Here is a 12,166-nt window from a genome sequence, read left to right on the forward strand (position 1 = left end):
TGTGTGTCTATTCTAAATAGCTAATAGCGGCAAGCCACATAAGCGCGCCTAATGCATTTTATTGAAACTGTAAAGTAATACCAAATGTACATTTAACTGATCTACATGCTTGTATACACTCAAGCTGGTAGAGAATAAATGTGAAGAAGTCCCCACACCGCCTACCCCTCTTAGGGCATCATTCGGCGGGGTGAGTCAACGGAACACTTTTCTCTGCAGCTCTACTTACAATCAGCCTGCTGCATTAAGTCCTGCAAATTTCTCAGGATAGAAAATCATTGAGGTAGGATCCACTGCCCCGACTCACCACTCTGCCCCTCTAATTGTCCTCGCAGCATCATGGCCGACTCCGAATTGCCCCACCGTCCCAAGCCCGAGGCCCAGGATGCCTCCGCTCCCGCCGCGGAAGGTGAGACCAAGAACGCCAGCAAGAACGCCCTGAAGAAGGCGGCAAAGGATAAAGCCAAGGCCGAGAAGGCTGCTGCGCGTGCGGCGCAAGAAAAAGCCCAGGCCGCCGCCCAGGAGGCCAACGACACGGCCAAAGATCTATACGGTCCCCTCCCAGAGACCGAGGATGTCGTCCCGTCTACGCGGTTCAGCGAATTCACAGAGGATCACTACGAGAAGGAAGTGACAGTTGTCGCGCGTGTTGACAATGCGCGTGTGCAGAGTGCCAAGCTTGCATTCTTGATGCTGCGCCAGCAGGGACAAAAGGTGCAGGCCGTCATTGCGGCCGCAGAGCCCATCTCGCGACAGATGATCAAGTACACCGGCGGTTTGAACGTCAACTCGATTGTGCAGGTTACCGGTATTGTGAAGAAGCCCGAGATCCCGATCTCGTCCGCGTCCATCAGCCACCTCGAGATCCACATTCGCAAGGTCTACATGATCTCCGAGGCTGCGCAAATGCTCCCCATGCAAGTCAAGGATGCTGAGCGTCCTCCCCCCGAGAACACTGAGGAAGGTGCCCAGGTTGACGCCGAGGGTGCTCCCATCGTCACCCTCAAGACTCGTCTCGACAACCGGGTCCTCGATCTGCAGACCGAGACCAGCCAGGCCATTACCTGGATTTCCAGCGGTGTTTCCGAGCTCTTCGCTGAGTACATGATTAAGAGTGGCTCTCGGTGGATCTTCACACCTAAGCTGGTCGGTGCCGCCACGGAAGGTGGCAGCGGTGTCTTCGAGGTGAAGTACTTCAAGCGCAATGCCTATTTGGCCCAGAGTCCCCAGCTCTACAAGCAGATGTGTATCGCCGGAGATATGGAGAACGTCTTCGAGATCGCCCCAGTGTTCCGTGCAGAGGACAGCAACACCCACCGCCACTTGACTGAGGTATGATCTACTGATATATTCGCTCAAACAGAAAAAAAGAACAGATTATCTAACATGGCCTACAGTTCTCCGGTCTCGATTTCGAGAAGACCTTCCGCAACCACTACCACGAGGTTCTGGAGTTCGCCGAAAACCTCCTCGTCTTCATCCTCACCCAGCTCAAGGAGCGCTACGCAACCCAGATCGCCACCATCCAGAAGTCCTACCCTAAGGCCGGCGACTTCAAGCTTCCCAAGGACGGCAAGGCCCTGCGCCTGAACTACATGGACGGAGTCGCCCTGCTGAAGGAAGCCGGCGTCGACGTCTCAGAGCAGGAGAGCTTCGAGAACGACTTCACCACCGCCATGGAGAAGCAGCTCGGCCAAATCATCCGCGACAAGTACGACACCGACTTCTACGTGCTCGACAAGTTCCCCATGGCCGTCCGTCCATTCTACACCAAGGCCGATCCCAACGACAAGCGCTTCTCTAACTCGTACGATTTCTTCATGCGTGGCGAGGAAATCATGTCCGGTGCCCAGCGTATTCACGATATCAAGGAATTGGAGGAGTCTATGCGCGCTAAGGGTCTTGAGCCTAACCAGGAGGGCTTCGAGGATTACCTCAATGCTTTCCGCCAGGGTTGCCCTCCTCACGCAGGTGGTGGTCTTGGTCTCAACCGTATTGTTATGTTCTTCCTTGGCTTGCCTAACGTCCGTTTGGCTTCGCTGTTCCCCCGTGACCCTCAGCGTCTCCGTCCTTGATTTTGCAGTGTGGGACTATTCATAGCATACAAGAAGCATATAAAAACAAAATACTTTATTTCTTTTCAATTATATACACGTTTTTTGCTTATCTTAGTAATACCCTACTTGATTAATATAAAGCGAACTTCATGGAAGGTTGGAACCTTGTGAACTCTAAAATAAACAACGAGCCGGCAGCACTAATAATTGGGGTTGAGGTCAATAGGCCAGTTCCTGCTATATTGCGAAGAAAACACCAGAAACACCAAGGGTAGGCATAAATATGATATGATATTTGGATGAAAAGTTGCATTGACAAGTTTTGAGGGGTGGACGACGCAATCTAACGAATCAAGACACATGAAAAGCACACACGCTCTTGTCCCCCAACCAGGATTAAGCACGTAACAACAAAAAAGGAAAGCAAAGAGAAAGATTAAGACACAGAAGCAATAACAGCCGCAGCAACGCCCTCCTCCTCTGCCCGGACGGTGATCTTGGTAGTGACACCGGCCTTGCTGGAGTAGGCCATCTTGATAAGGGAAGCGACACGGCCGCCGGAGACGGTCTTGCCGAACAGCTTGAGCGTGTGTGTGCTGCTGTTGAGGGCGACGTCGGTGCCCTCGAGGGGTTGCAGAGATAGCGCTGAGATCAGTTGTTCCGTGGCATCTGTTATGAGAGTCAGTATAAGTATTCATAATTGAGAAAGATAAATAGGAAATGAACGTACCGTTGATACTCTTCATGTTGCTGAGCTGTAGGGTTTCGCTTTCCTCCTCGCCGTTGGCACCAGTCTGTTCCCAGACGTGGTCGAAGCTGCCGGCGAATGTCGGGATGACATAGTCGCTGCCTGTCAGCTCAAGGTCCTCTACCTGGTACTCGTCGTCGTAGCCGCTGTCCTCTGGCTCGCCGCTTGCAGGGTCGATTTCTTTGCTGGTGAACCTGAGGACGTTTGTGAAGGAGGTGACGGGGACACTGTTCTCGCCGGCGAGCTTCTTGAAAGCGACGTAGACAACACCAGGCTGGTCCGTGGCCAGCTTCGGGGCAGGGATGATGAAGTCATCCTCCAATACGTCCTCTTCATCGGGAGTGGCAACCACGGTAACATTCTCGAGAACGGTATCCGGAAGTGTGTTCTTAATATCATATTGCACCACGATGTGCTCCTTGAAAATGTGCTTGACGGCCGTAACAACATATTCGGTTTCGCTCTCGGAAAGCTCGACGGGTGCAGAGGACTTGAGCAAAGTACCGTACGCCTTGATATCGGGGTATTGCAGAAGCTGCTCTGCGTATTTCTGGGTCGCAGAGGCGCTGGCCGCTTCGGCCATACCGCCGGCCACCGCGCCCTTCGGAGGACCGGCCGAAGGGGCCTTGAGAGTTGGAGTGGCCGAGGTAAGCTTCTTGGTCCTCTCTTCAGCCAGGGCCTGCTCATGTGAGACAACTGGAATGGTAGCAACATCGAAGGCAGCAGCGAAGGTCTCCTTGTCACCAGACGTCACGTACATGACTAGCTGGTGCTCAAACGTGGAAAGGGAATACATTGAGTCTAGAACCATTAGTAAATTTAGTATTGCCAGTTATGGACAAGGTCTTACCATTCTTGATGAATGCACTCGCGCACTCGTCCTCTGCGGCCATCAGACGCAGGTTGAGGGCAGCACGGTCTCGTACCTCGTCGTCGGTATCATCAAGACAACGGGTGAGAAGAACATGAACACTAGATTTGACTTCGGGGTCCTTCTGACCAACACCAAACTTGGCCAATGCGGTGACAGCAGCGGCGCGAACGATGGCGTTCTCCAATACGACGCGGTTGTAGATGTAGCGGATATACTTGGTGGGATGGGTAGTCTTAGGGCCCTCAGAACCAAGCAGGTGTAGGATTCTAACCGAGAGCTTGGTGAACTCGCAGTCCTCAATGAACTCGCAGAGATGGGCAAGCGCATCTTCCTTGCTTTCCGGGACGAACTTGATCAAATCGAACATGCTCTCAACAACAGTGCGCTTGAACTCGTAGCCACCCTCGTCCCGTAGGATGCCACTCAGGAAAACGAGCATACCGGCCTGCTTGCTGGGGAACTTCAAGCACAAGGTGCGAATAGCCTCGACAATAGTGACCTTGAACTCGTCGGTGATATCCGCCATGAAGCCTGAGATTTGCTTCATCAGACGGTCAACGCTGGCTTCATTGCCGGTCTTAAGCAGTGTTGTAATGGCGAAGGTGGCAATAGAGCGGTTCGAGTTGGAGATGAGGGACTCCATATCGGGGTTGCAGACATTGACGACATGTGGCTTGAAAGAGGCGAAGTTGTGTAGGATACGGATGGCAGCGAACTTGGTGATCGAGCGGGGGGAGGACAGGAAGAGCTGGAGGACGTGAACTGCCTGGGTTGCCTCGGCATCGGTGACATCACGCATATCGCAAATAGCCTTGGCCGCCTCGAAGTTGACCATCTCATGCTTGTGGCGGAGCCAGCCATCCAACATCTGCATCATGGGTTTCCGGAGACCCTGGTCCTCCTCAGCCAATTTGGCCGCCAGGCGTACCAACAAAACCAGAGCAGCCGGGCTCTTCACCACTCCTGCAGCACCGTACTGCTGTACCATCTTGACCAAAGACATACGATCGTGCGAGCGCATCTGGTACAAAAGACCGATGGCATGGTACTGTGTCATGAAATTCGAGTTGGAGATCGCGTGGCTCTGGGAGCTCGAGGAGAAACCAAGGAACCCGGTTGATGATTTCGATGACGAGGCCGCTTCCTGTGTTTCGCTCTGCCATCTCCGGACAACGTCGCGCGCAATGGGAAGGAGGTGGTAGGAAGAGACCAAGGCCGCGGAGGACACCGACGGGGTCTTGTCAACAATGGCGGTCTTGATGAGTCGCTCGATACCCTGTACTGTGGAACCCTTTTGCAATTGTCAGCACATCCCCTCAACCATTGAAGTCCTCGCGACCGACGACCTACATCAATAATGCGGCAGAGCGCTCTGATGGCATTGGCCCGGTACAAAACATCGCTCCCAACTGCGGTGTCCTTCATAATGATACTTGTCGACATGATCACATCTTCGGCGGTGCCAGCCAGCTCCTTCAAGATCAGATACACCATCTGCCGCAATGACGGGTCTTTGTTCTGGAAGAGCTTGGAGATTCCGAAGAAGAGGGTGGTGGCTTCATTCGTAGGGAACTGCTCCCCGGTGAACATGAGGACAGCGATCTTCGTGAGTAACGTTCGGCATGTTCGCGGCGAGATAGGAGAGGAATTGAATAGGCGTGCTAGGGGAATTGCCTCGTCAGCATTGAATATGTGCAGCGCATGGAAGCGCCAGGGGGTATTGTTGATTGCACACACCATCTTGGAAAACGGAGGTCCGATCAAGCTTGATCATGACCTGGTCCTCATCTTCATTTTTCTTCATGTAACTCATCTTGCCCAGCAGCTGGGATTGCACCAGCAATGAGTGGTTGCTGTCGTATTAGAAAGGTGGAGTTGGTGCAATTGGGACACGGGTCGAGTACACAGAAGCAGGGTAGGGCGGTGTAGGCGACTACAGCATTTGCATAACCACGCACGAATTCAAGGCTTAAAGAGGGTAAATGGGAGGGGAACAAGAGAATATGATTGAGGTAAATGAGGTGGTAATGGATCTCGAACCCTCAAAGCTCAGAACTGCCAGCTATTGACAAGTTGAAGGTGGCCTTCCGTGTGTTTGGCCCGAACCAAACACTGCAAACAAGTGGCATCACGATATCGAAGGCAGCGCATTTATCCCTCCGACTCCCCTCATTTTCTCCATATTTCGTTTGAATTGAAATTGATCTGTATAACTTCGATCATTTCAATCCATCATGCAGGTTGAAGTCGATCCCAAGGAGGATACCGAGTGGTAAGCCTATTACTTGCGCATACCTATACCCCCGCCGCCGGCAAGGTATAAGCCGAATGCAGTGTGCTAACCACATTGTATAGGAACGATATCCTCCGTCAACATGGCATTATTCCCGAAAAGCCCAAGGATCCCGAACCTCTGATCCAAGAGGCTCTGATCGCCGCACAGCACAGGGCGCACGAAAACCGACTTGAGGACAAGGACCTTGACGAGCTGGACGCATTGGAGGAGGATGAAGATGAGGAGTTTCTCGAGAGTTATCGGTAAGCCCATGGTCTAATCATTTACCATGCCTAAAAGGGTCTCTTTTTGCTCACGGTATCAATCAAACAGGCAAAAGCGACTCGCCGAACTCTCCACCCTCCAAAAAACCAGCCTCTTCAACCAGGTCTTCCCACTTCAGAAAGTCGATTATGCCCGTGAGGTAACAGAGGCATCGAATAGTGCATATGTACTAGTCAACCTCACGTCGATGGGCGGAAACGTTGAATCGCGTGTGTTGACGGAGCTCTGGCGGCAGCTTGCTGCCAAATTCGGCGATATCAAGTTCTGTGAGATTCGTGCCGACATGTGCATTGAGGGATATCCAGAGAAGAACACGCCCACAATTTTGGCATACAAGGATACCGAGATCAAGAAGCAGCTTATTACACTGCAACAGTTGAAGGGTCCCAGGACCAAGCTTGAAGGTAAGTTCTGTCCAGGGCATGAGCGGAGTAAGGATGATATACTAATATAATGCATAGATCTTGAGGGTCTGCTCGTGGAAATTGGTGCTTTGAAGGAGAGTGATGTTCGTCTGAAGAAGCGTGATGACGAGGACGACTACAAGAAAGACGATGACCTGAACGTTGAAGATTATGATGACGACTGGGATTGATTTCCTTGTTTCCTTGATTGAAAATTACTGCAAATATTATGACCTGGCGTGTGTATATTATGAAAATATCCAAAAGATGATGACCCCTTTTCCATGTCGGCAGGAGCCAAGAGAATGATGCTGTAAGGCATAACGCGCTGTCGGCCTCGATTTGAATTGAATTGCCTCCTACATCTACTATACCTATATCTGTAGTTGGTGGCTTTGGCTATCTACATATGCACAGTCTCTTCAGATATGGATGGCCAGTTTAGTGAATATCAATAAATCCAACTCAATTTGCAAACTACATGTAGGCGTTCAATGCAATGGAAATAAAGAAGCCAAATATCAAATATAAATAGCACAGACGCTCCTAAGCACAACCAAATCACGTATATACCGAATTCAACAACGTATCAGAAGATATAATCGCTGTTCGTCCTATTGATCCCATCAATCCCAACGCCAAAGAACATCAATCGTAACCGTATCAGTGGCACCCGCAGAAAACGGCACCATAACATTTGAAATCATCAAATCAACTCATCACGACCAGCAGCCGCACTCTCCTCAATAGCCTGACGCACCTGGCTCTCTTTAAAAGCAGGGCCCTGTCCATCACACTGCGACATACCCTTCAAACGCTCCGTGACATCACCGATATCAAGCTGGCCGCGCTCAAACAGCTCATGCTTCTGAATAAGGTCCCACGTAGCACGCGCATCCAGCAGCTTCTCGCCGGTTATCGGACACACGGTGAGACGGTGTTGCGGACTTCGAGGCGCGCCAGGGCCATCGGGCATGAAGGTGGTATGGAAGTCTGTGGGGGAGAACTTCATTGGGCCCGTTACGGTTGGCTCGGGAGTATGGTTTGCACTGGCGTGTCCGTGGTCGGTGTGTAGTGCTGTCGCACGCAAGATTTCATTCTCGGTTGTGTACCGGGCCAACTCGCGCTTGAGGCGCTCATTGTCGGCTTGTAAGGTGTTGGATGCTTGTTCAAGGTTGTTTACTTTGTCTTCCAGGTCGCGGACGTGCTGTTCCTTACGCTCCCGGAACGCTCGTTGACTGTGTGATGAATAGGGCCTGTTAGTGCTTTGTTGCTTTATGGGGATAGATGTCTCTCTGGCCACTTTGGTATATCACATACGCTGCTCGGTTCTGTGCCTTGCGCTTGCTTTGTGCGGGCGCTGATTCCTTTTCCTCGCTGCTACTCCTCCCTAAAGTTGGATCGGCGAATTGAGCCTCATCGCCGTCGAATGAGGTGGGGCGTGTATACTGATTGTTGGCAGCATCGCTGGAAGCAGAGTGCTTGACCGATTCTGGCGGTGTATGTGGCGGTGGGACAAAGGAGGGGTCGACAGGAAACGAGGGGTCAAAGCCAGGGAGGTTTTGGTAATTCTTCTAGCCTATTAGCGACATGCGACATGTCTTGAATGGACAAAGAACATACCAAAGGGGCGAATGTATCTGGTTGGGTATGGGGTTGGTCGGGGGTAGGCAGCCCGTATAGCGAAAAGCTGGAGGGCTGTGATCGGGGATCATAGAAAGAGTAATCCATTACGGAATATTAGACAGGTTCCCAAGGTCTTCAGGGCTTGTCGGAAAGTTAGGAGGTGATGGTGGGAAAACTCTTTGAAAATCTATTATGTCCAAAGTTTCATGTACCGGGGGGCGTTCCGTGTTGTATGTGCAGAATTCAATGTTGTCATGACACTCCGATACCATCTTAATTCAAGGTATACAACGTGCTGGCAAGGTTTACATGTATCCAACCTCTCGAATGTCCATTAATTCCAGGAGTGTTCGGTACATGGGCTAAACTTTCGATGATCTCACCGTTTTTCTACTCTTTTTGGGACCGCCCAGTACGGATATTTGGTTCCAAGGGTCAAGTTCCAAGTCTGTTGAATACCACAATTCCAGTTGGGACGAGAGTAAATTGAAAGCGCAGTGTAGAGAGAGCTAAGAGAAATAATGTGACACCCATCGACGCATACCACCCCGGAAGCGACCCTAACCAATGTCCGTCGCCAACCACCAGCTTCCCGCAAAGCGGGATTGCATTAGAGACCTCCTGTAACAGTAGTTTCTGCCATGTAGCTTGAGCAGAAAGAAAGTCTGCAAAGCAATACTCCCGAAGACTGTCTCCGTCTCAGACCTCCCTTGGCCAGATTGTAGGCCACACCTCGTCCCCGTTGAGCGTCGATAGTTCACAAATTAATCGTCAGGCAAACAAAAAAAAAAGGAAAAGGAACAGGGGAAGATCAAGGGCAGAGAATAAACATCATGAGTGAAGGAAAGGGGTAAGCAATGATGGGCAGCGCATCCAAGGATGCATTCAAGGATCTCCAGTACCAGCGATTAAACAATCCGAAAAAAAAAAAAATTGCGGGCTGACACCGTCATTTGCATCCCCCTTTACTCTTGCCCTCTGGTTATTCTGACCAAAGATGCCAGGTTGTAAAGAGGAACCGGAGGGCGAAGACGTAAGAATAAGCCGCAATATCAGGAGCGTTTCGAGACGCGTAATCGGTTGTCCCGCAGAACGGGTACAGAATCCGAAAAGTCATAGAAAACAGTCGACAAAGTTTTCGCAGGCTCAGCACAAGATTGTCCACCCAACGGGAAAATGTTCCATGGGGCTGAAGGCGAGCATGCGATAAACAGAGGCGAATCGAAACGGCTGAGATCGAAATCTGATCGAAAACGGGATAGGAGGGCTGTCGGGGCAAATGAATAGAGATCCAAGAAGAAAGAAGACAAAGAAATATCCGAGAAGGCTGAGTGCGACATGGTCCGCTCTAAGGCGACATGAACGGGTCCCCGGTTTCTTAGTAGATAAGAATGTGAACAGACAGGAGGCACATGCTAAACAATAGCCTCGCCGTCGTGCAAACACGATTAGTACCACCCATGGGCCTCCGCTCCTTCGTCCCGCTTCGAACGGCCACCAGAAGGTCCATAACCCAAAGCAGCACCTTTCGAGGCAGAACGTAGCCTAACGCCGAAGACTATGCGATTAGTCAGATTCAGAACATAAGGGTCCTCCACGCCAGCGTCACGAAATGCAAATCACTCAACGTAGGAGTTAAGAAAGAAGGGGTTCCCTACTCGGAACCAGGTTTCATGTACTCACATCCTGTCACTACCTCCCACGGCACGGTTGGTGTCCGGAGTGTCGAGAGTGCCGCGTTCAACGACCTTACGACGCTGGCTGTTGATGGCACCGGGCTTGGCGGCGCCACCGGCTCCCATCTGGCCACCAGCAGGCAGAGCCTGGCGGCGCTGCTGATCTTCAGCATCCTTGTCCTTCTTGGAGGCGTCCACGATCATGGCGGCGTTCTTCTGATACTTGTAAACGGTCCAGTCGAAGACGTAGTCGTACTGGAAGGACTCCCGGACGAAGAGGTCGCGGAAAATCTTGCGCAGGTAGGAGTAATCGGGCTTGTCGTCGAAGCGTAGCGAACGGGTGTAGTTCAGGTAAATGGCAAATTCATTGGGGAAACCACGGCACAGAACCTCGGTGGGGGTGGTCATCTTCTTCTCCATGATGCGGTCATACTTCTGCTTCTTCGTAGCGGCCTTCAGACCCTGCCAGGGGAGGGAACCACGGCAGAAGTAGAGCATGACATAACCCAGAGATTCCATGTCATCACGTCGGGACTGCTCGACACCGAGATGGGTGTTGATACTGGCGTAACGGGCAGTTCCAGTGAGGTTCTTGTTCTCACGGTAAGGGATGTGGAAGTGGGTCTTGGGGTCACGGTATTTCTTCGCAAGACCGAAATCAATTACGTTGACCTGGTTGCCACGCTTGCCAATACCCATTAGGAAGTTGTCGGGCTTAATGTCACGGTGGATGAAGGATTTGGCGTGGATGTATTCGATGCGGGAAATGAGCTGATCGGCGAGAAGTAGGACAGTCTTCAGGGAGAACTTGCGGTTGCAGAAGTTGAACAGGTCCTCCAGACTGGGTCCCAGAAGGTCGATGACCATAGCATTGTAATCACATTCGGTACCGAACCAACGAACGAAGGGAATACCGACACCACCGGCGAGCGACTTGTAGACGCGGGCTTCATATTCCAGCTGGGGGTGCTTGGCCTTGACGCTCTCGAGCTTAATGGCAATCTCCTCACCGGAGATGATGTTCGTTCCTAGAAGTAATGAGTTGCTGTGCAGGGTAAAGCCAGGGTTGTCATTCCATACCGAGATAAATGTCACCGAAACTGCCACTGCCGATCTTACGGCCAATGCGGTACTTGTTACCGACTCGCAAATCCTGGAGGCAATGTCAGTACAACGCGTGGTTCGGACGTCTTATTGACAATCATGAAGTCATGGTATGATCTGAGCGTGTATTCAAGCATTTTTAAGGTATGGCTCCGAGTAGAGAAAGAAGAAAAAGAAATCGGGGGTGGCTAACACTGACCATGGTCGTCATGTTGAACCGATGGGGGCACAGCGCTTAGCTGTGAGAAAGGACTTGAGGCTAGAAGATGGAGAATATTAGATTCGAATGTTGTTGATGAAGACACAACGGTATGCAAAGGTGAGATCGATGGAGTATACAGGTAAGAGAGGCAGAGAGGCAGAGAGGAAGAGAGAGAAAGAAACAGGAAATCACCTGGGCAAGTGAGAGGGGTTGACAACTAAGCCTCAGGCAATTTAGGAAGGCTGAATTTAGGAAGGCTGGGCCCAGGTCGACACAGGGAACAAGACACAGAAGCAGAAACAAAAACACAACACACTCTTCTTTCAATATGATGCAATGAAGGAAAAGAAATGTAACCGGAAACTGAAAAGTCAAAAGGTAAAAAGCAGAACGAATCTAGACATACCTGATAACGAATCAAAGAGGTGCCGACCGTACTGAAATCAACAGCGAATATCCGGGAGATCCGGGGGATCAAGAGAATAAATGTCAAATATCAAGGGCAAAAGCCTTTAAAGCAAAAAGCCTTCAAAGCAAAAGCCTTTCAAGATATGAGTTCAAGTTAGAGAAGAAGAAGGGAGGGGGCAAAGAGGTGAGTCGGTGAGAAGGGTATTTTTTCCTCAAGTCACGCCCGACCTCGGGTCTGTCATGGTATGGTAAGTTTCTGTATTGGGCATCTATGGACTTTTTGCTTTACATTTTAACGTCTACATAGGTATGAATTGATATTAAATGTTATATAAAACATTAAGAATTGATTAAGGAATACATATGTAAATTTCAATAAATTCTTATACTTCCTATGAAACTCCATATAATACCTATTATCTTAATCTTGGTATGTAATCCTCAACTGACCGGTATGTGATCAATGAGACCTGCCGTGGGCATCAAGCCTATATAACCATGCTATCG

General features: G+C 50.7%; 5 protein-coding genes across 5 annotated transcripts; 2 read left to right on the plus strand and 3 right to left on the minus strand.

The window, feature by feature from the left end:
- Positions 1–339: 339 nt before the first annotated feature.
- Positions 340–2,075, plus strand: dps1 (putative aspartyl-tRNA synthetase Dps1; the record flags this gene model as incomplete). The annotated part of the gene is made up of 2 exons (XM_056712595.1): positions 340–1,332; positions 1,398–2,075. 2 exons carry the CDS (start codon positions 340–342, stop codon positions 2,073–2,075), a joined length of 1,671 nt encoding a protein of 556 aa, XP_056566310.1.
- Positions 2,076–2,493: 418 nt separating this feature from the next.
- Positions 2,494–5,492, minus strand: N7489_006846 (coatomer subunit gamma; the record flags this gene model as incomplete). The annotated part of the gene is made up of 5 exons (XM_056712596.1): positions 2,494–2,726; positions 2,788–3,606; positions 3,656–4,970; positions 5,030–5,340; positions 5,417–5,492. 5 exons carry the CDS (start codon positions 5,490–5,492, stop codon positions 2,494–2,496), a joined length of 2,754 nt encoding a protein of 917 aa, XP_056566311.1.
- A 421-nt stretch (positions 5,493–5,913) lies between these two features.
- N7489_006847 (uncharacterized protein) lies at positions 5,914–6,834 on the plus strand (the record flags this gene model as incomplete). The annotated part of the gene is made up of 4 exons (XM_056712597.1): positions 5,914–5,951; positions 6,035–6,217; positions 6,288–6,643; positions 6,701–6,834. The coding sequence occupies 4 exons, from the start codon at positions 5,914–5,916 to the stop codon at positions 6,832–6,834; spliced, it is 711 nt and encodes a 236-aa protein (XP_056566312.1).
- A 515-nt stretch (positions 6,835–7,349) lies between these two features.
- rsmA (putative bZIP transcription factor (Fcr3)) lies at positions 7,350–8,374 on the minus strand (the record flags this gene model as incomplete). Its single annotated transcript, XM_056712598.1, has 3 exons — positions 7,350–7,881; positions 7,964–8,217; positions 8,267–8,374. 3 exons carry the CDS (start codon positions 8,372–8,374, stop codon positions 7,350–7,352), a joined length of 894 nt encoding a protein of 297 aa, XP_056566313.1.
- A 1,327-nt stretch (positions 8,375–9,701) lies between these two features.
- On the minus strand, positions 9,702–11,317 carry N7489_006849 (casein kinase 1 family protein). The gene is made up of 4 exons (XM_056712599.1): positions 11,249–11,317; positions 11,026–11,098; positions 9,966–10,973; positions 9,702–9,827 (listed from the first exon to the last, which is right to left on the minus strand). The coding sequence occupies exons 1-4, from the start codon at positions 11,258–11,260 to the stop codon at positions 9,718–9,720; spliced, it is 1,203 nt and encodes a 400-aa protein (XP_056566314.1). The 5' UTR covers positions 11,261–11,317; the 3' UTR covers positions 9,702–9,717.
- Between the last annotated feature and the right edge of the window lie 849 nt (positions 11,318–12,166).

This window comes from Penicillium chrysogenum (assembly GCF_028827035.1).
Source record: "Penicillium chrysogenum strain IBT 35668 chromosome Unknown utg000004l_segment0_segment0, whole genome shotgun sequence".
Lineage (NCBI taxonomy): Eukaryota > Fungi > Ascomycota > Eurotiomycetes > Eurotiales > Aspergillaceae > Penicillium > Penicillium chrysogenum.